At 42.9% G+C, this 23,439-nt stretch overlaps 1 protein-coding gene across 3 annotated transcripts in view; it reads right to left on the bottom strand.

Moving 5' to 3' along the window:
* ppp1r1c (protein phosphatase 1, regulatory (inhibitor) subunit 1C) overlaps positions 1–23,439 on the bottom strand; it is a 101,294-nt gene that overhangs the window by 22,563 nt on the left and 55,292 nt on the right. For all 3 annotated transcript variants that reach the window (XM_078404046.1, XM_078404044.1, XM_078404045.1), the window contains exons 3-4: positions 12,012–12,049; positions 10,311–10,371 (exon numbers count right to left, since the gene is read on the bottom strand). In XM_078404046.1, the coding sequence (XP_078260172.1) occupies positions 10,311–10,371; positions 12,012–12,049 (99 nt within the window). The remainder of the gene's footprint in view (positions 1–10,310; positions 10,372–12,011; positions 12,050–23,439) is intronic.

Raw genomic sequence — 23,439 nt, 5'->3', positions numbered from 1 at the left:
CTATGAAGCTGCATCATGACTTCCTAACTCTTATACTCATATATTCTTGGTCCATGCTCCGTGACCATAACTTCCTAGAAGTGGCAACCCAATTAGATAGAGTGATAAAAAAGGCATGTGGTAGTTCAGAGATACAGAGCGGAAGCAGGCCCTTTCGGCCCACTGGGTCCACACCGACCAGCGATCCCGCATATTAACACTATCCTATACCCACTAGTTAAATTTACCAAGCCAATTAACCTACATACCTGTACGTCTTTGGAGTGTGGGAGGAAACCGAAGATCTCGGAGAAAACCCACGCAAGTTACGGGGAGAACGTACAAACTCCGTACAGACAGCACCCGTAGTGGGGATGCTTGTATTCATGTGGTATAAGTTGAAGCATTGAGAATAAGAATTAGGAAGTCATGATGCGGCATACCAGCTGGCTGGTGTTGCAAGTAATGACCTTTACACCACTGGCCATCAGTGCGTTTGTGCCATCTACACTGCGTCAGTCCCCATGAAGGATACGATGACTTCACAAGCAAACACTGCAGAAGACTCAGATACAAGAACGTTTTACTGAGGCAAGCTTGCAATGATGACACACTCAACAAGTACTACTGAACCGAACGTTCATTTTGTCTTTAACAAGGCTATGTTATAACATAACCATGCATGCCTTCCAGCTTCACTGGGTTTTCAGAAAAATAAACATAAAATGTTGGTCGTGGCATCATATTTGGTGCAGACATTGCGGGCCGAAAGGCCTATTCTTGTCCTGTAATGTTTTATGTTTTACGTAAATTGGAAAAATAAAATGCTTAATGAAGTTTGTGAAACTGGTAGTCCTCCATTCATGAGCAAATTGATGTTTTACGTTACAAAATGACATGTTGAAATGAAGTACAAGGTAATGCTGATCTTTTGATCAATTTCCGTCCTGGGATAAATAAAGTTCTACCGTATCGTATCGTATCTGTTAGGAGTTCTGTCTTTAGTCGGATCTCTGAACTGGGGAATTATCTGTGTGGTGGACATTAAGAAGTGTTATTGACCACAAACAACAGGGTATAAGAAAATAACTGCAGATGCTGGTACAAATCGAAGGTATTTATTCACAAAATGCAGCAGGTCAGGCAGCATCTCGGGAGAGAAGGAATGGGCGACGTTTCGGGTCGAGACCCTTCTTCAGACTGATGTCAGGGGGACGGGACAAAGGAAGGATATAGGTGGAGATAGAGGGCAGGGTTATCAAACTAGGGCCAAAGTGTTAAGTGGCTCACTTACAACTCTCTCAGACACCTTTATCTGCCATAAGACAATAGGACTCCATGTGGAGCATTTAGAATAGTGCGGCTCTTTGATCAATTAAATTGATCAGTAACATGGCCACACAGGTTAGCAGACACCATTCCCTCTGTGGCTGCATTATGGCAGCATTAGCACAGCAGCACATTTAGGGCGGCTCATTTATGCAGCTGGAAGAGCTGCTTCCTCACAGCTCCAGAGACTTGGGTTTGATCCTGACCTCGGATGCTGTCTGTGCACATGTTTGCGCGTTCTCCCTGTGACTGTGTGGCTTTCCTCTGGGTGCTCCGGTTTCCCCCTGCATTCCAAAGACGTGCAGGTTTGTAGGTTACTTGGCCTATGTAGTATGTAGGGAGTGGATGAAAAAGTGGGATAACATAGAGCTGGTGTGAATGGATGATCGATGGTCAAAGTGGACTCGGTGGGCCGAAGGGCCTGAATCCATGCTGCATCTCTAAACGAAACAAAACTCAAGAAACTTACTCTAACAATAACTCCCATCACCCTCAACACTTTTACCACCAGGAGAGTTACAAGCAACAGCGATAACACCAAGGTTTAACATGTAACTCAAGGTTACTGCATTAATATTGGGGGACATAATGGTGCGCAATTAAACTGTAATTTTTCCAGTATTTCCTGCCTATCATAAACAAATATAGAGTAGCCTATAAAAGCGCAATTAAATCGATTATAATTTGACATCCTGAGGTCGGACAATTGAAGTGTTGTGAAGTGTAGTTAAATATCAATCCAAATACCTTTTCATGTGCATTATCAAGATGGTTAAAATGAATATAGTTTTTGCACTTACAGTGGAATTAGATATTTTGATTGTGACTTATTTTAAGCCTAAAAATTGGAATCTATTGGATTCCATTATATAATCTCAAAGTGCATACTGGAAGAGGAAAAATCTATATCTATAGTTTGTTCTTTGACTGCATTAACGCTAAGTGTCCAAAAGCACATAACCCTTTGTTATATTGCTGCTGCCTAAACAATTTGGCTTAACTTTGCTGACCCGTGAATTTTTCTTACTTGTCAGAATATCAGATGCACGATTCATTTATCTGCCGTACATAAGTGTAAATGTTACTTTGACACAATCTTTTCATCCAGTTTCCGTACAGGATTCCCTATGCTTGTAGGGAACTTGAATATGTGAATGGCTTGGATTCTGCACGGAAATTCCAGCACTTCCACACAGACCGGTTGACAATTCCAGCTGTTATGAAAGCAAAACGTTCAGAGTTCAAATGAACGCGTGCACAAATGTGCAAGTCCAGAATTTGCTCACAGGTGGCAAACAGTCATTCTTCAACTGCACTCCATCACAGGCCTTCTTATGAAATTCAACTCGGGAGCATAAAGCTGGAGAGGGTGGCACAGTGGGGTAGCTGTCTTTCAGCACCAGAGAACCGGGTTCGATCCTGACTACGGGCGCTGTCTGTAAATGGCGCCAAAACTGGTGACTTGGTAATACTGCCTCAGTGTCCTACTGCTATGCACTTGTCCTATATCTGAGATGCTTGTCCAAGATGTATCTAAGTGCTTATGTAAAGCGACACTTGTACTGAACTATATACAAAAATGAATTTCACGGTACCTCGGTAAATGTGATAAAGTACCATTGCACTGTAAATTCCCCACCATTTACAGTTGGAAATGTGCATTAAACTATATGTTTCAGAGCGTTGAGTGATGCAGCATAGTGCTAAGATAAGTGTTCATACTTTTTTAATTGCTTGAGATTATGTAAATGTTTCCAATTGTTTTTAAATGTAACAATACATTGAATAACATTTCAATAATGTTTAGATGTTTATGAATGGTAGAAATCTTCATAGTTCTGACAGCCCAGCAAGTATAGTTTAGATAACTAGCAAAGCTTTCGTTGCTGTGTGTAAGTGAGGCTTGCCATGTGTGTTGTCATTTATAGCACAAAGGAACAGCTGACATTACAGAGCCCCACCACTAATGATCGAGTTGCTTGTTGTCAGATCACTTATGCCAGGAGAAACGCACAAGGCAAGTATCAATTATTTCTGAAGGTCAACAATGAATGTCGGTGCCTTTCCACTGACTAAATTTCTTGGCCAATATATTTTTCCATGCGGTTTTCCAGTTCACTTTTAATTCTGTTTGATGCTCAAGCTATAACACTAATGTTATATATTAAGGGATTAGACAGGCTAGATGCAGGAAAAATGTTCCCCATGTTTGGGGAGTCCAGAACCAGGGGTCACAGTTTAAGAATAAGGGGTAGGCAATTTAGGACTGAGTAGAGCAAAAACATTTTCACCCAGAGAGTTGTGAATCTGTGGAATTCTCTGCCACAGAGAAGGCAGTGGAGGCCAATTCACTGGATGTTTTCAAGAGAGAGTTAGATATAGCTCTTGGGCCTAACGGTTGACACCGGTTGACACTTCCAAGGCCACCTGGGTCAAGACGAGACGGAGAGACCAGTGGAAGTCAGCGGAACCATCTAGGCTACACCGCTACATCGGTGAACCCATGGGCGTCCCTGGCCAGGACCTGCCCCGAAAGCAATGGATAACCCTCAATCGCCTGAGGACAGGGGTCGGACGCTATGGAGTAGCGATGAAGAGGTGGGGTCTCGTGGACAGTGCCTTCTGCGAGTGTGGGGACCCAACACAGACAGTGGAGCACATAGTCACCAGTTGCCCCAAATACCAGTCACCGAATGGTAAACGAGGTCTGATTGACCTGGACGATGACACGTTGGCCTGGCTCGCCTCAACGGAGCTGCAGGTCTAAAAGACATATGACAGAAGAAGAAGAAGGCCTAACGGAATCAAGGGATATGGGGAGAAAGCAGGAACGGATTTTGGATGATCAGCCATGATCATATTGAAAGGTGGTGCAGGCTCGAAGGGCCGATTGGCCTACTCCTGCACCTATTTTCTATGTTACTATGTTTCTAATGCTGCATTGGGATTGTTGAGTATAAATGCAAAGTCTGGATTGTGCTATCACAGTCCAGATTGGCCCATCCTGCCCCTGAATGCACCCAACCCAGATATGGACAGCATCTCCTAGAAGCTCCAGGTGTCTCAGAGTTCAATAGAGGACCTGAGCAGGATCAGTGAGAATGGGGAAGTTTGGCACAATGGAAAAGCTTTGCTGACAGTAAAAGCCATCAGAAAATTAAAATGTTGCCAAATGCGTAGGAATAGGAAAAATAGAAAATCATAAGTCAGTCTTTTTGATCCCAATGTCAGATTTCTACTTTCTCACTATACTTTGCAAGCATATTTGTGATTCATCTCAATAAACCTTGAATTTATGTATAGTCCAAATTGCCCACACCAACCAATATGTCCCAGCTACACTAGTCCCACCTGCCTGCACCTGGCCCATATCCCTCTAAACTTCTCCTTTCCATGTACCTGTCTAAATGTTTCTTAAATGGTGGGATAGTACCTGCCTCAAATACTTCCTCCGGCAGCTCATTCCATACACCCACACCCTTTGTGTGAAACTGTTACCCCTCAAGTTCCTATTCAATCTTTCCCCCCTCACCTGAAAACCTGTATCTACTGGTTCTTAATTCCGAGTTGGGTCATATCTACATTTACATCTTTGGCAATCTCTCATTTACAATAAGAGCCACTTTTCCCATTTCACCATAAGAAACGTAAGGACATGGGCTGATGAGTGACAAAAGACATTCATCCCACAAGCATGCCAAGCAATGGCTGTCTCCAGCAAGAGTGAAAATCTAACCTCCTAACCTACATACACTATTGCATTTCCATTTCCATTGCCAACTTCTGCACTGTTCATGCCCTGGGCATCATCAGAAACTCAAATAGACTGGATACATAAATACCATGGCAGGTCAAGAGCAGGTTAGATGCTCAGTGTATCCTGTATTAGATGAAATCCCATGCCCCTACCGTCGTACGTTCATAAGTTCTCGGAGCAGAATTACGCTACTCGGCCCATCAATTCTACTTCACCATTCAATCATGGCTGATATATCTATCCCTCTCAACCCCATTCTCCTTCCTTCTCCCCATAACTCCTGACACCCTTACCAATCAAGGACTGATTTACAATGTGTCAATTAATTTACAATGCTCTGATCAAGAGCATGGTGGAATGTTCCCCTCTTGCATTGACAAGTGCAGCTCCAGGTATACCCAGCAAGTTCAACAACATCCACTGTAGGCGGCTCGATTGTAATCATGTATAGCCTTTCCGCTAACTGGCTAGCACGCAACATAAAAGATTTTCGCTGTACTTCGGTACACGTGCCAATAAACTAAACTAAACAAAGCATCATGGACAAAACAGCATGCATGGTTGGCATCTAAATACTCAATCTCCCTACTACCAGTACACAGTGTCTGTAGTATGGACCATCTACAAAAGGCACAGTAGTTACTCACTCAGGCTACTCCAGCAGCAGCTCCCAAAGCCGTGATCTCAACCACCAAGAATGACGAGGGCAGGAGGTACATGGGAACTCCACCACCAAGCAGACTCCCCACCAAGGCACACACCATCCTGACTTGGAAATGTATCACCGGTCCTTCACCCTCACAGCGTCTAGCTCCTGGAACTCCCTGCCCAACAGCACTGTGGGGAACCTTCACCAGAGGGACTGCAGCAGTTCAGGAAGATTGCTCACCCCCTTGGTCTGAAGGGCAATTGTGCTTGGCAACGACCAGATCCCCAAAATAAATATCTTTAAATGGAGCTAATGGCTTGCAGGAGTATACAAATCTGTTTTCCTGTTATAAGGCTCAAAGTCATCTAATGTTATAACAAAGCAATGAAACATGGACAGTGCACAAAATATAAATCGTATACACGTACTTATTGCAGTAATTGATCCATCTAACCAAATGTTTTTGTTCAAATTTTACATTAACAAACATATTTGAAATTGTTGAAAACCAGACAAAATTTTAAATCAGTACTTTTTGTTTTTGCAGTGGCTGTGTTAGAATGTTTCCTCCACAATTGTTCTCTCATCTCTTTGGTTGTGGTGATCAACTGGACACTCAATGCCCTCTGATAGCCTTCTCAGGCAATGGCTCATTCAAGTGGCCAATTACCCCATAATGACAATATTGACAAATACTGTAGCTGGGAAGCTAGCACACTTCAATCTTCATCTGATAGCTAAGCACACAAACCCTTCTTAGGGCAGCATGCAAGAGTAGCATCCTAGGCTGATTCCACCGTAAATCTCCCCAGCTCTCCCCAACTAAGGAGTGATGATAAAATGTAAATAGCCTTGTGGAAGCCATATCATGGGTCAATCCCTAGATGTTATCATTTAACTCTGCACAGAATGAACATTGAATTTGGAAATGCCCTGAGACTTCTGAGAGAAACATATGGATTACTCAGAGATTATGTGCCATGCACTCCAGTAATTCCCTCTTTATCCCCTTACCACTTGCTCGCACTCACCATTACATGCACCCAGTGCTGTTGACACTGACTACTTTTAAGGAGTCTGGGCAGTACTAGGGACAGCCAGCTACCTGACATCTGGTGTACTGAATATATTTTTATTCCATTTTACCTCATTTTGTGACTTTTCAAAATAAACTCCTTTTAATATTATAAACCTACAAAGCCCTTGGCATCAATTCTACACTCTCACCGAGGATGGGAATGACTATTCTTTCATGTCCTAGGCAGTTGTCAGAATTTAAGCACTGTTGTCGACTTGAAAAGACATTGTTCAAGTTTTGTAATAAATAGAAGCAGGAATAGGCCATTCAGCCCCATGTCCTTGCTCCTTCTATCATGTGGATTGTGATTAATTTTTTACCTCATTGCCGATTTCCCATCTTAGCCCCATGTCCCTAAATTTCATTGATATTAAACATCAAAATGTTACATTTTATGCCTATCTTCGGTAGTTACTCCAACATTTTGTTGCTACTCCAACTATCTTCAGTACCAGAGATGCTGCCTGACCTGCTGAGTTACTCCAGCATTTTGTGTTTATCTTCGGTATAAACGAGCATCTTCAGTTCCACCAGAGATGCTGCCTGACACAATGAATTACTCCAGCATTTTGTGTCTATCTTCTACATAAACTATCATCTGCAGTTCCTCCCTTCACTTCCTGAACATTTATCTCTGCCAGGAATAAACTTGGCAACTGAACCTCCACAGTCTCTTGGGTAGAGAAATAATCTTCTCCTCTCAGTCCTGATAAGCTAACTAACTTTGAGTCTGTGACTCTTAATTGTGGATACCCCCAGCCAAAGGAGACATCATCCCTGCATCCCCTGATTAAACCATATAAGGATGTTGTATGGGAAGACACAAAGTGCCGTCTTTTCCTCTCTGGTCTTTATCCAACTATTTGCCAATCAGATAACCCTCCTCACCTGTGTCAGCCTATTACCTGCCAGCCTTTGTCCTGCCCCTCCTCTTTTTCAGCTTTCATTCTTTCCACCAAACCCCCCTCCCCCCTCCTCCCCCACCTCCAAACAATGTCTGAAGATGGGTCATGGCTCAAGTTGTTACCTATCCATGTTCACCTGAGATGCTGCCTGACCTGCTGAGCTACTCCAGCACTACAGTTCCTTGTTTCTCAGGGTTTTGAACATTTCAATCATAGCTCCTCATATTTTTAATTTAAGAGTATGGAACCAATCTATTTAAAGTCTCTTCATTTAACAAGCCGCCGCCCCAGGAATCTCTCAAATCTTGAAAAAACTAGACTAAAACCTATGAATTGGTGAACCAGTTTTGTCTTGCAATAATGGTCTTCCCATTGCATTCATAAAAGAAAGAAAATACATGTTATTTGATATTAAGTTGTTAACATATACTTGTTAGTCTGGTTGTGCATATTCTTAATAGGTTATAACATATATTAATCAAGTTTAGCCACAACATATGCTTTCCTTCACATTTTTTATTTACCCAAGAGGTTTTCAATACCAAGCCATGTAATGGGATTTTGATTTTTCCCCAGTGTGTAGATTTTAATTGTCAGGGATACATCATCAGAAAAAGAATGACCAGTCTCAAAGAGATGGAGAAGAGTACTGGATTATTGTGATCCACTGAAGAACTTCGACTGGGTGATCTTCGTGGAATTGAAGGTCATCAGGTCAGAGAGAGAACCAAAGATTCTGGATTTTTTAATTGATGAACAGAGAGAAGGAGGTGCCAACAGAAAAACAGCAGTCGGATAGTGGGAATAAAATGTCAAATTATCAAGAATTCCTCTAACCACCATACTTACAATTTTGTTACACTGTGGCAAAGTTCTGTATGTGCTGATTCTTCGAACAATTTAATTATAAATATCTAAGATATTAAGGAGACTAAATTCTTGGAATAATTCTTCCAAGAATAATTTAAAGCGGTCACTTTGATAAATCTGTTTGGGTTAAAATAGTTGCTTTTATGTTCTTAATCCAACTAATTAAACTTGGACCAAATAACAGACTGGTGGAATTCAGCGGGTCAGGCAGTATCTCGCTCGGTAGGGAAATGAGCAGACAGTGTTGTGGATCAGAACTTTTCTTTACACATAGTTCAAATTAGTTTTAGAGTTGATTTAAACTAAATTGGTGATACTCTACATGATCTGTATTGTAAAAAGAAGATTGAGAATAATCTATCTGATTACTAACACAAGTCCACTGTCCAATGTTTAGTTTTACAATAGCTCCAAGTTATGCAACAGCAGATGTATATAGATTTATAGATGTATATAATTGATGTATATCTAGTACAAATACCAAGTGGTCTCAGTCAGTTTTACCTTATTTTGAAGTCTATACAAAGCTTCATTACAGTCTGTTACTATATGCTTTATAGATAAGGTACAGTAAGCCCTTGAAATTAATTAGCAGAGTTGATAGCATTGACATAGAAAGTGTATTTGATTGTGTCCCATTTTGCATTGTTGAAACCATTTGGCAGGCGCAACAATTTATTGATTTGCTGCATAGATCGCAAATGATTTAAGTTTTAATTATTCAGGGTGGTGCATTACCTGCTTTAAATCTTTCATTGCAAATATAAATGTAGCAGCAGAACACATGGGCCACCTATTGCACTGCAATGGACTTGTTTTCTAATTGTCTGTTTTTGCATTGGTGTCTTTTTGGAAATGTTTCTTTTCACTGTTTTGTAGAATTTGAGTTATTTATGTACAATTTATGTTTTTCTGTGATGTCTGTCTCCATGCCTGTGATGCTGTTGCAAGCAGGATTTTCATTGTACCTGTACCTTCGTGTTCTTGTGCATATCAAAATAAACTCCACCTGACTTGTAACAAGTGGAATGCATATTGACATTGAAGAGGATTCCATTGTTCAGATTTAGACTGAAGAAAGTCCCGACCCAAAACAGCACTCATCCTTTTTCTCCAGAGACGTTGCCTGACCAGCTGAGTTACTCCAGCACTTTGTGTCTTTCTTCGGTGTAAACCGGCATCTTCAGTTCCTTTCTGCAAACTTGTAGTTGACCAGTTGAGTGCGCATACGTCTAGTGCAGAACTAAGTGACGGCTGGTTAGGAAAGAATTATGCACTTGACAATGTCAGTGGAGGAAGGCACCTTCGAGATCCACTTAAAATTAACCTTGCCATTCTAAATTCAGTAAGGGACCACGGAGAGAGGAAGCAAATTATCTCAAGAGCTTGTGACCCGTGCCCTGATAGTCATGAGTAATCAAGTGGGAAAGAAAACAATGTCATTCAGAATTAATTACTCCGTTATTTTAGATCCCCTATTGATTGTAGGTTAAAGTGCCAAAATAATGATGTCACGGCTGCACTGGTGACATTGATTCACCGCAGCGCAAAAATCAGCAAGTTGATGAATTACCTTTCACATAATTGTTTAATTCGCTCACTGGATTATTTGTATGAGAACTAGTTCAACCCAGTTCACAACAAATGTTTGCTGAGGCCAACTAAATCAGAAGGACTCCGGTCTGCTTTAGCAGTTGGTAGTAGGTACATACAAGCAGAATTATGAACAGTGCCTGACAGTACCTTTCATAGTTGGAGGTGTGTATACACTCTTCTTTCTTTGTTGGGGTGACATCTCAGCATTCTGGAAATGAAAAATAACACATCAATATTAAATCAATGTTAAACCACATCAATAACCTGAACAGTATTTTTGACTACGATGAAACAGTTTAGAAATTCATATCACGTGTTAGCATATTGATTTTTTTTTTTAATTGTGAAGTATTCTACATTGCAGAAATGTTTTCAATGCCCATTTTCACCATTAGAAGCAGCAAACATTTCACCTCAGCAGCTTCGATAAAAAAAAAAATTTACGTGCTATTTTATGAGTGATCACATATTTTTCCATGGATCTGAAATTTAGCCACAACCTAAATTTAGCTTTGAAACAGTTTATAACAAAGTTTAGCATAAGGTACTTACTACAAATTGAATTATCGATAATCAAATTACAATATTGCTCTCATATTCACAGTGGATCCCAAAATTAGTAAAGGTCAGAACAACACTCGAAGTGAAGAAAAATACTTTGGTCTCAGTCACTTGGTAAATCACAAAAATGTTATTAAATGATCCCATATCACTGTCTGCATTTGGGATCCTGCCTGAGGAATTGGGCTCAATCGGTCTGAATGGGTGTCGTGGGAACAAGTGCACAAGGATATCCTGCATTCTGTTTTCCCTCTAGATTTTATAATCCTCATATTGTTCCTGGTGGATTTAAATTATCCTGAGCAGCTATTTGAAAAAAATATTTAGTCAACTGAAACATGCAAATGCAATCAGGTCAGCACAGTGGAGCAGTGGCAGAGTTGCTGCCTTACAGTGCCAGAGACCCAGGTTCAATCCTGACTACTGGTACTGTCTACATGGAGTTTGTCTGTTCTTCCTGTGACTGCGTGGGTTTTCTCCAGGGTGCTCCGGTTTCCTCCCACATTCCGAAGACGTACAGGTTTGTAGGTTCCCAGGCCTGCCCACTCATTCTGGGTGTCTAAAGCAAATTGGCTGCTTCATCAGTATTTAAGGGGACACTCAGCTGCAGAGGTAATTTCACCTGCACAAGGTTTTGGAGTATTTGTTTCAGTTTCTGTGGCTGTACTACCATTGGGATAAAAAGTGATGTTTCACAGCTAGTGGGCATCGCTCAAACCTACCTCCTTTCCATTGACTCCATCTACACTTCACACTGCCTTGGCAAGGTCACCTTCATGATCATTCCTCTAGCTTCATATTTCACTCCTTCACTTCTCTCCTTAGTGGACACCCTTTTGTCTCCTTTCACCTCCAGCTTTGACACTTACTACACCTATCTGCCCATCAAAACCCCTCACCTGTATCCACCCATCACTTGACAGGATTTGTCCTGCCCCTACCTCGTTTCCAGCTTTCTCCCCGCCTGCTACAATCAGTCAGAAGACGGGTCCTGATGTGAAACCTTGCCTGTCCTAACCCACTGAGTTCCTCCAGGACTTTGTGTTTTGATGCAAAATATTAACCGTGTTTCCATTTATGTAGATACTGCCTGACCTGCTGAATTGAATTTCCACCTTCTTTAATTTTAAATTTCCCTCAACTACAACACTTCAATTATGCGTGAAAATGTAACTCAAGCATTCTCTCAACGAATCCTACAGCTATTTTATGTTAACACACACCCACAATCGGCAAATTATTTTAGGTAATAAATCAAGGCAGTAATAAATATATTGTTCAACTTACCTCGCTTTGCGGATTATTCTCCCTTTTCTCATCTATTTCTGAAAATAAAAGAAATGTAAAAATAAATGCATATATTTCATAAATGGTTGATTTGCAATACTGCAGATCTGCTTTATATAGACAATCTAGTAAGTTATGTGCAGTCAGAATGGGTAACCAGAGCAAACAGAAAGGGTGCTGGATCTGAACAACACTGTGCAATAATACCTGTATTACCATCTTCTGCTGACTGTCAAAACTGATGCATATTTCATTTAGTAACAAAATGAAGTTTATATTAATCATGCTGATCCAAGTCAAAAGTGAAAGGGCAATTTTTAAATGTGATTGTGACACACTGGCAAAGAGACAGATTCTGATCTGGGATAATCTAATTTAAACAATTTGCAACAGAGAAAATTGTCAAGTCCAGTGAAATTAAATTTACAGAGAGCGATGTCTACCGATATATATGTGCGTCTGTTCACCGGTACCTATTCCAGAAAATGAGACGTGCACTCTTGCAATTTGTCATTAGTGGTTGAGTTGAAATGTGGTGCTGATTTGCACGTTATATCACCTCTTAAATGCAAGATGGCTCCTGCCTTAACTCTTGTCAACCTGTGTTTTCTGGGATTAGATCCATGATGTGTTAATACTTAAATATCTGCCTGCAGTAAAGCCAGTCATTTGATCTATACAATCCAGAAGAAGCTTTCTTACCGAATATCAAATTAAAAATGGAACATTTATTTGAAGGGCCATTAGAATAGATCAGGTCTAGGTTTCGTTTTAATGGAGGGTGCATACAGCACAGAATATTCAATAAATTAGTTTAAAGATATAACGCAGAAACAGGTCATTCGACAAACTGAGTCTGCGCTGACCAGCGATCCTCATACACTATCACTACCCAACACACTAGGGATAATAAAATATTTTTACCAAAGCCAATTAACATCCATATCTGTACGTTCTTGGAATATGGGAGGAAACCAGAGCTCTCGGAGAAAACCCACGTGGTCATGGGGAGAACGTACAAACTCCATACAGACAGCACCTGTAGTCTGGATCGAACCCTGGTCTCTGGCACTGTAAGTCAGCAACTCTACCACTGTGACACCATGCCGCCTTAATAACTAAATAATTATCAAAATGAGTCAGAGAAATGTACCAGTGCCCAGTAAATTTAGGAACTGCAAGGTCAAATTTGAGCTATTTTATACATTTATATTTTTATTTTTATACATTTATACATTTATATTTTTTTAAGCTTCATATCAAAACCTCAGCATTTTTAAAGAAAACAGGGGCAATTATTTTTTACTTATCTCATCCATTACAAATCCACTTCCCCACACTGCCCAGCATGAAAATGCACCTGTCAAGAATCTCCTTTTATCAGATCTTTGTCTGAACCACATGTTTATATTCCAAAGTTTATATTCCACACTCCAAAGACGTACAAGTTTGTAGGTAAATTGGCTTCTGTAAATTGTCCCTAGTGTGTAGGACAAAACGGATGATCATTGGTCGGCACGTAGTCTAAACTCTAAAGAGAATAAAGGTAATGGCCAGAGCAGAAAGTATTCTCGATGATATTAGAGATACAGAGATACAGCGCGGAAACGGGCCCTTCGGCCCACCGAGTCGGCGCCGCCCAGCGATCCCCGCACATTAACACTATCCTACACACACTAGGGACAATTTTTTACATTTTACCCAGCCAATTAACCTACATACCTGTACGTCTTTGGAGTGTGGGAGGAAACCGAAGATCTCGGAGAAAACCCACGCAGGTCACGGGGAGAACGTACAAACTCCATACAGACGGCGCCTGTAGTCAGGATCGAACCTGAGTCTCCGGCGCTGCATTCGCTGTAAGGCAGCAACTCTACCACTGCGCCACCGTGCCGCCCTGCCTTATTCCCAGCCTTCCTGATCCAATGCACCATGAAGATGGAATGGATGGAGGGAATAGCCTGTGATGGACTGAGCTGTGTTCACCACTCTGCAGGTTCAGGTTGTCATGAGCTGAGTGGCTGTCATACCAGGCTGAGATGCATCCTGCCAGAATACATCCTTAGCGCATTTGTGAAAGATCAAGAGAATCCTTGTGGACCTGCCGAATCTTCTCAGTCAACAGCTGATGAACTTCCTTGATCACCATATCAGTGTGAAGGGACGAGGTTAAGGTGCCAGTGATACGTATGCCTAGGAACTTGAAGCTGTTGACCTTCTTTACAGCAGCTCTGTTGCTGAGGATAGGGTTGAGTATAACATTGTGTTCACCCTATTCCCTACCCACCCCGACCCCCTGCTTCCTTGGGTCAACAGGATGGATAGAATAGAATGGCTTTTAAGCCTGGATAGAGTGGATGTGGAGAGGATTTTCCACTAGTGATCAGGATCCAGAGATCAGAGGTCCAGGATCAGAGGTCATAGCCTCAGAATTGAAGGACGTTCCTTTAGGAAGGAGACGAGGAGAAATTTCTTAAGTCAGAGGGTGGGAAATCTGTGGAATTCATTGCCACAGAAGGCTGTGGAGGCCGTCAATGGATATTTGTAAGGCAAAGATAGATAGATTCTTGATTATTACGGGTGTCAGAGGTTATGGGAAGGAGGCAGGAGAATGGGGTTAGGAGGGAGAGATAGATCAGCCATGATTGAATAATAGAGAAGACATGATGGGCCAAATGACCTACTTCTGCTTCTATCACTAACAAACTTATGAACTTATGAACAACCAAATCTTTCGCCATGATGACATTAAAGGTTATGTTGTTGTTCTGACACCATGACATAAGATTCCAGATCTCTTTCCTGTACTCTGCCTCAATATTGTTGCTAATCCAGCCAACAACAGTGATTTCATTGGTGATCTTAAAGGCTGCGTTGGCGCTATACCTGGCTATGCAGTCACAGGGGGTACAGGAAGCAGAGCCAGGGATTGAGCCTACAATCCTGAGGAGCACTGGTGTTGAGGATTAGGATGGAGGAACTGATATGACCTATCATCCTGATCAACTGAGATCTTTGAGTCAGGGAATCTGCAACCCAGTTGCTCCATGGCCAAGGTCCAGGGGTTTGGAGATGAGCTTATTCGGTATAATGGTGTTGAAGGTAGAGCTGTTGTCAATAAATAGCATCCTGTCATAAGTGTTCTTATTTTCAAAGTGATCCATGAATGCAGCGCAAGGGAGACGAGTACTCGATAGAAGCAAGGAACTGCAGATGCTGGACATAAAGTGCTGGAGTACTTTATGGAGTGAGGGGAGATGCAACGAGACCTGGGTGTCGTGGTACACCAGTCATTGAAAGTAGGCATGCAGGTGCAGCAGGCAGTGAAGAAAGCGAATGGTATGTTGGCATTCATAGCGAGGGGATTTGAGTATAGGAGCAGGGAGGTTCTGCTGCAGTTGTACATGGCATTGGTGAGACCACACCTGGAGTATTGCGTACAGTTTTGGTCTCCTAATCTGAGGAAAGACATTCTTGCCATAGAGGGAGTACAGAGAAGGTTCACCAGATTGATTCCTGGGATGGCAGGACTTTCATATGAAGAAAGACTGGATAGACTCGGCTTGTACTCGCTGGAATTTAAAAGATTGAGGGGGGATCTTATAGAAACTTACAAAATTCTTAAGGGGTTGGACAGGCTAGATGCAGGAAGATTGTTCCCGATGTTGGGGAAGTCCAGAACAATGGGTCACAGCTTAAGGATAAGGGGGAAGTCTTTTAGGACCGAGATGAGAACGTTTTTTTTCACACAGAGAGTGGTGAATCTGTGGAATTCTTTGCCACAGAAGGTAGTTGAGGCCAGTTCATTGGCTATATTTAAGAGGGAGTTAGATGTGGCCCTTGTGGCTAAAGGGATCAGGGGGTATGGAGAGAAGGCAGGTACGGGATACTGAGTTGGATGATCAGCCATGATCATATTGAATGGCGGTGCAGGCTCGAAGGGCCGAATGGCCTACTCCTGCACCTATTTTCTATGTTTCTATGTAACTCAACAGGTCAGGCAGGATCTCTGTAGAACAGGGTGGCATGCTGGCGCAGTGGTAGAGTTGCTAGCTTACAGCTCCAGAGACCCGGGTTCAATCCTGGCTACAGGTGCTGCCTGCACGGAGTTTGTATTCTCCCCGTGACCTGCGTGGGATTTCTCAGGGTGCTCCGGTTTCCTCCCACACTCCCAAAGACATATAGGTTTGTCCCTAGTGTGTAGGATAGTGCTAGCGTATGGGAATCGGGAGTCGGCGCGGACAGAAGGCCTTGTTTCCACACTATATCTCTAAACTAAACATGGATAAGTGACGTTTGGTTAGCTTGCAACCCAATGGAATGAGCATTGACTTTTCGAATTTTAAGTGGCCTCTAAGAATCCCCCCCCCCCCCCTTCCCCTACTCCTCCACCTGTGTTCATCTGCTACCTGCCAGGCTTTGCCCTGCCCCTCCTCTCTCCCGGCTTTCTTCTAACCCCCTTGCTTAAATCAGTCTGAAGAAGGTTCCTGACGAAAAATGTCGCCTATCGATGTTCTCCAGAGATGATGCCTGACCCATTGATTTACTCCAGCACTTTGTGTCCTCAGATGATGTCCTCCGCAGTGTAATGCAAAATAAAAACAGCTGTTAAAATGTCAAATATCTTTGCTATGCAAGTACAAAATCTGAAGGGGAGTGCGGAGGGAATTTCAGCTTTGAGAAGCCAAGTTTATCAACAAAATGCAATGCAGCATTGACAGCATTCCTGTTTTGTTAATGATTTATCCATCTGGTATTATTATTCTAACTCGCCCAGTTCACAAACATGCATTAAAAGAGTTGTGCAAAATCACAGCTGTCAACGATGACAATACAGAGAGAACTGCAGAGATCAACCTCTTTTAAACCAGTAATTTCCTTGACAGAAACACAGTCCCACCATTCTGGACATCATCACCCTATTTCTAATGTTTCTTTCTTTAGTTTTAGTTTTTGTAGTTTTAGAGATATGCTCTGTGGAAACAGGCCATTTGGCCCACTGAGTTCGTGCCGACCAGTGATCACCCATACACGAGTTCCATCTTTCACACCAGGAACAAGTTACAGAAGCCAATTGACCCGCAGACCTGTGTGTTTTTAGAATGTGGGAGGAAACCGGAGCATCCAGAGAGAACCCATGCAGTCACAAGGACCACGTACAAACTACGTACAGACAGCACTTGTAGTCAGGATTCAACCTGGGTCTCTGGTGCTGTAAGGCAGCAACTCTACCGTTGAGCCACTGTGCCACCTTTCTTAAAGCCATTGAATGTTGCAGCCTTACAACTTTGCTTTAATTGCTCCAGTCAAGAATCCACCACTGCCCTTGTGGAGAAATAATTATTCCCCCATGCATCCTGCCTCCCTTCTGCTAGATGGAGCCCACGGACCCACGTTCCTCAGGCTCGAGGATGATTTCCCAGTGAAGTCATGACATGAGTTTGTAGAAAGCAAGGAATGCAGATGCTGATCTACAAAAAAAGACACAAAGTGCTGGTGTAACTCAGCGGGCCAGGCAGTATCCCTGGAGAACATGGATAGGTGATTTTTGGGTCAGGATACTTCTTTAGTCTGATTGTCAGGGAGGGGTTAAAGAAGGCTATGAGGAGGGACAGAACAAAACGTGGCAGGTAATGGGTGAAGACTGGCGAGGGACGGTTTTCATAAACAGATGGTTGGACAAAGGCCGGAGATATTTAAAAAAAGGTGTGAGACAAAAGGATCGAGGTTCTGCGAATTGTGAAGCCAGAGGAAGGAATGTAAGTGGAGGGAGAGGAGAGAAATAAGCATGAGTCCAGTTAGGGCACATGGGAGGGTGTCGATGAGGAAGAAAGAGGGGTGCAGGGGAAAAAGGTGATGGAGGGGTTGTTAGAGGTCACCTAAAATTGGCGAATTCAATGTGCATACCGTTGGATTGCAAGAATATTTTATATTCTCATCTACATTATTTTCTTTTCCTGCCTCATCACCTGTTATCTCCTCAGCCCTATAACCACCCTAAATGTTGTAAGCTCTGCTGAGAATCTTTCCCCTTCTAGTCAATGGTAACACTTCAGCTGTCAATGGTCCTTCTTTCTGCCTCCTAAACCTTTCCTTCTGCTTTGATATACTCCTGAAAAACACTCACTTTGGCCACCCTTCTAGTCATTCTTATCCTTTTATAGGACTCAGCCCCAAACTTTGTTTCATACTGATACCGTGAAGCACTTTGGCATTTTTAAAAACCATGATAAAGATGTCAGATAAAGGAAGTAGTCATTCTTATGTGTAGGAAGGAACTGCAGATACTGGCTTAAACCGAAGATAGTGTGATGTCTTGAGAGGTCGGGAGCTTTTCTCTTGAAGGTTGGGAGGTGTGGGTGCCGGAAATGAAGACAAAAAAGTTCTTGTTTTCAAACTTAAATTCCATATATTTAGTCTTTTCCAAAAACAGGTAAACTTAATTGTTTGCAGACAGGTACACAAAACCAAAACAGGTAGTTAAATCAAAACTGTAGCTTGCTGCCTTCTTACAAGATATGACTCAAACATTGCATCTCTCCCTGTCTGTCTGCTCCAGTCATTGTCTCTCTTTTAAATACACTGCTTCCCTTCCCTTTTAGCTCTCTCACTGAGGCAATCAGCTCATCTGGTTCAGCTGGGCAGCAATCAGTGTCAGCAGCAATCAGTGTCAGCAGCAATCAGTGTCAGCAACAATCAGTATCAGCAGCAATCAGTATCAGCAGCAATCAGTGTCAGCAGCAATCAGTATCAGCAGCAATCAGTGTCAGCAGCAATCAGTGTCAGCAGCAATCAGTGTCAGCAGCAATCAGTGTCAGCAGCAATCAGTGTCAGCAGGGCAGGCAGCCCTGCTGACTATGGGTTTTGTAGTCTTTTGCTGGCAGCCATGATGGTTTGTAGTCCTTGTTGCATCCACCGGGAGGAAATGTATCTCCCCTCTATGACTCTACCTCTCATGATATCACAATAGACACAACATGCTGGAGTAACTCAGCGGGACAGGCAGCATCTCTGGAGAGAAGGAATGGGTGATGTTTCGGGTCAAGAAGGGTCTTTACCTGAAACGTCACCCATTCCTTCTCTCCAGAGATGCTGCCTGTCCCGCTGAGTTACTCCAACATTTTGTGTCTATAGTCATTCTTATCCTTGAAAGAAACTACACCACTTGTGATACATTCCTCATTAGACTCAAAGCACAGTTTATTCCAAGGTAATTTCCATGGGTTGGCAGGGGGATTTGATGGTTGACATACAGTTAGGTTTCAGCTTTAACACAGTATGGGATAGGCCGAGGAGAGAGGGGTTAAGAGTGGTGGCACAGTTAATTACAAAAAACATTCACAGTAAGATCTGCAGGGATTTTGGCTTCCACATCTCATTACTCAACTCAGTACTCCCACCCATTGAGTTTCACTGCTTTGCCAAAGGGCAGAAGTGAAATTCAAACAGCAGGACAGTATTGCTGGGGAATCGAAGATTAATCCCCAGCAAACGTTTGTCCATTGAGAGCTCCCCACAGTAAATCATCTTTTCTAGAAAGGACACATCAGGCAGCCTGCATAGAAATGCTCCACTGCTGAAGAGTCATAGAGGCATTGAGCACTGAAACAGGTCCAACCCATCCATGCCGTCCGAAATCCCCATCTAAGCCAGTCCCATTTGCCTGCATTTGGCCATATCCCTCTAAACCTTTCCTATCCATGTACCTATGCGTGCCTTTTAAATGCTTTGATAGTTTCTGCCTCAACTATCTCCTCTTCGTTACATATACCCATCACCCCCAACCCAAAACGTCGCCTATCCATGTTCTCCAGGAATGCTGCCTGACCTGTTGAGTTACTCCAGCACTTAGAAACAGAGAAACATAGAAAATAGGTGCAGGAATAGGCCTTTCGGCCCTTTGAGCCAGCACCGCCATTCCATATGATCGTGGCTGATCATCCAAAATCAGTACTTCTTTCCTGCTTTCTCCCCATATCCCATGATTCCGTTAGCCCTAAGAGCGAAAGCTAACTCTCTCTTGAATACATCCACTTTGCATCTTTTATTTGTAGACCTTGTTTCTACTAAAATGTTACCACTGGGGTTTGTATAAAATCTTCCCCCCTCACGTTAAACATATGTCCTCATGTTTTTGATTCCTCTACCTTAGGTAAAAGACTCCATGGATTCACCCTATCTATTCCACGCATGATTTTATATACCTGTATAAGATCACCCCTCGGCCTTCTGCACTCTAAGGAACAATGTCCTAGCCTACCCAACCTCTCCCTATAGATCAAGCCGTGAAGAATCTGGCAACATCCATGTAAATCTTCTCTGTTGCTTTCCACCTTAGTGACATTCCATCCTTTAGCAAGGTGACCAAAACTGAACACAGTACTCCGAGTGGCCTCACCAATGTCTTGTACAACTGCAATATAATATCCCAACTCTACACTCAATACCCTGACTGATGAAGGCCGATGTGCCAAAAGCCTCTTTGACCACCCTAACCACCTGTGATGTCACTTTGAGGGAACCATGTACTGGTACTCCTAGACCCTCTGCTCTACAACACTCCCCAGGGCCCTCCAATGCACTGTGAAGATCCGACCTGGTTTGACTTCCCAAAATCCAACGCCTCGTATTTATCTGAATTAAACTCCAATACCCATTCTTAAGCACACTTGCATAGCTGATCAAAAGTCTGCTGCAATTTTTCATAGCCATCTTCACTATTGATGATACCACCCACTTTAGTGTCATCTGAAAACTTACTAATCTTGGCTTGTACATTCTCGTCCAAATCATTGATATAAACCACAAACAGCAATGGGCCCAGTAGCGATCCCTGAGGCACATCACAGTGTGTAGTTTTGCATTTGTTCAGTACATTTTATAGCAGCAAAAACACGTAGCGGTAGAGTTGCTGCCTTACAGCGAATGCAGCGCTGGAGACCCGGGTTGAATCCTGACTACGTGACCTGCGTGCGTTTTCTCCGAGATCTTTGGTTTCCTCCCACGCTCCAAAGATGTATAGGTATGTAGGTAAATTGGATTGGTAAATATAAAAATTGCCCCTAGTGTGTGTAGGATAACGTTAATGTATGGGGATCGCTGGTCAGCGTAGACCCAGTGGGCCGAAGGGCCTGTTTCCATGCTGTATCTCTAAACTAAACTAAATTAAATGCATATTATTTTGAAGAATAGTCATGTCATGTAGAAAATGGGACAGAAATCTGACCAGAGCAAGCTTCCACAAGTTGCCATGTAATAATGGTCCAGTGGTCTAATACTTAATAACTGTATGATCAACATTAACTAACGTTAACTAACATTAACCAAATTTCAAAGATTTACATGGGCGGCACGGTGGCGCAGCGGTAGAGTTGCTGCCTTACAGCGAATGCAGCGCCGGAGACTCAGGTTCGATCCTGACTACGGGCGCCGTCTGTACGGAGTTTGTACGTTCTCCCCGTGACCTGCGTGGGTTTTCTCCGAGATCTTCGGTTTCCTCCCACACTCCAAAGAGATACAGGTATGTAGGTTAATTGACTGGGTAAATGTAAAAATTGTCCCTAGTGTGTGTAGGAGAGTGTTAATGTGCGGGGATCGCTGGGCGGCGCGGACTCGGTAGGCCGAAGGGCCCGTTTCCACGTTGTATCTCTAAATCTAAATCTAAAAAATCTAAATTTTAACAGTTACCAAGTGACACAGTAGGTAGAGCTGCTGCCTCACAGCGCCAGAGACCCGGGTTTGATCCTGACCTTGAGTACTGTCTTTGTGGAGTTTGCACATTCACCCTGTGACCATGTGGGTTTCTTCCAGGTGCCCCAGTTTCCTCCCACATCCCAAAGAAGTGTGAATTTGCAGGTTAATTGGTCTCTGTAAATTGTCCCAGGTATGTAGGGAGCGGATGCAAAAGTGGGTTAACATAGAACTAGTGTGAATGGATGATCGATGGTTGGCGTGGAGTCGGTGGGCCAAAGGGCCTGTTTCCATGTTGTATCTTTAAGCTAGGATTCCAAAAAAGGTGCTTTGCTATTCAGAAAAGCGTTATAAAATCTTTTACATCTGCCTTTGTCAATAGTGGGTGCCTCACTGAAATGACAGTTTGTCAGACATTGCAAAACTGTTTCAGTACTACAATAAAATGTCAATCTGGATGATTGTGCTTGAATGCGCAGCGTGGGATTTCACCCACGACTTCCTGATTCAGATGCAAAGATTACTGACCCACTGCTGACATTTAAGAAACATGAAACCGACAACTTTGCAACGAGTCTCTTATTCATTAGTCAGACTGCACAGAGGGAGCAGCACAGTGGGGCAGCTCATAGAGTGGTTGCCTCACAGTGCCAGAGACCCGGGTTCGAGCCTGACCTCGGCTGCTGTCTGTGTGGAGTTTGTATGTTGTCCCTGTGACTGCGTGAGTTTCCCCCGGGTGCTCCGGTTTCCTCCCACATTCCGAAGACGTGCGTTGGTAGGTGAATTCTCTTCCGTAAATTGCCCCTAGTGTGTAGCGAGTGAATAAGGCAGTGGGACGACATAGAACTAGTGTCCGCGTGATCGATGGTCGGCATAGACTCGGTGGGCTGAAGGGCCTGTTTCCATGCTGTATCTCAAAAAAAAAACTAAAAGACCTACAGTTACAGATTTTCAGCTAATGACGAAACACATTGCAAAGTTGTCACTTTCCCAGACGACTTGGCATAGAACAGGAACAGTCTATGTGGAAAACATTCACCAATTTTTATCATGCATAATAATCACATTGCCACAAAAGGATATCGCAGGTGCACTGATAACAATCTCATTGATATTATCAGTGGCATTCCATCAGGAGCAAAGTCTCAACCAACTACCTGGTCCTCCTTGAACCCAGCAAACCTTTATTTCTGATGCCAATCAACACTAAGGTTTGTTGACTGAATTATAATTACATCTGATTAGTTAAACGATAACATTGATAGAAGTTTTTACAGCACCTTATATTCCGCAATGGCACGCAATGGCACGCAATGGTATGAACGTTGAATTCTGCAATTTTAGATAACCTCTAACAAACCACCCCCCCTTTATCCCCCATTCTCCACCCCCACCTTTCTCCTCCCCCTCCCCTGTGCTCCACCTGGATTTGCACCTATTTGTCCCCTCCATGTCCTCCGACATTCTTTCCTCTGGCTTCACAATTTGCAACTCTTCAAACCTATTGTCTCACGCCTTCTGTTTTATTTACCCCTGGCCTTTGTCCAACTATCTGCCTATCAAATCCCCCCCACCCCTTTGCCTGTGTTTTATTAGCTGCCACACTTGGTCTCTACCTCTTCTCTTTCAGCTTTTTTCACCCCCATCGCCCCCTTACAATCAGTCTGCAGCCTAGACAATCGGTCTACCTGCTGAGTTGCAAGATGGCACCCAAGCCAGGCAAATCTTTGCGTACTGG

Source organism: Rhinoraja longicauda, chromosome 8, assembly GCF_053455715.1.
Source record: "Rhinoraja longicauda isolate Sanriku21f chromosome 8, sRhiLon1.1, whole genome shotgun sequence".
Lineage (NCBI taxonomy): Eukaryota > Metazoa > Chordata > Chondrichthyes > Rajiformes > Arhynchobatidae > Rhinoraja > Rhinoraja longicauda.
This window is presented reverse-complemented; position numbering and strand designations above follow the sequence as displayed.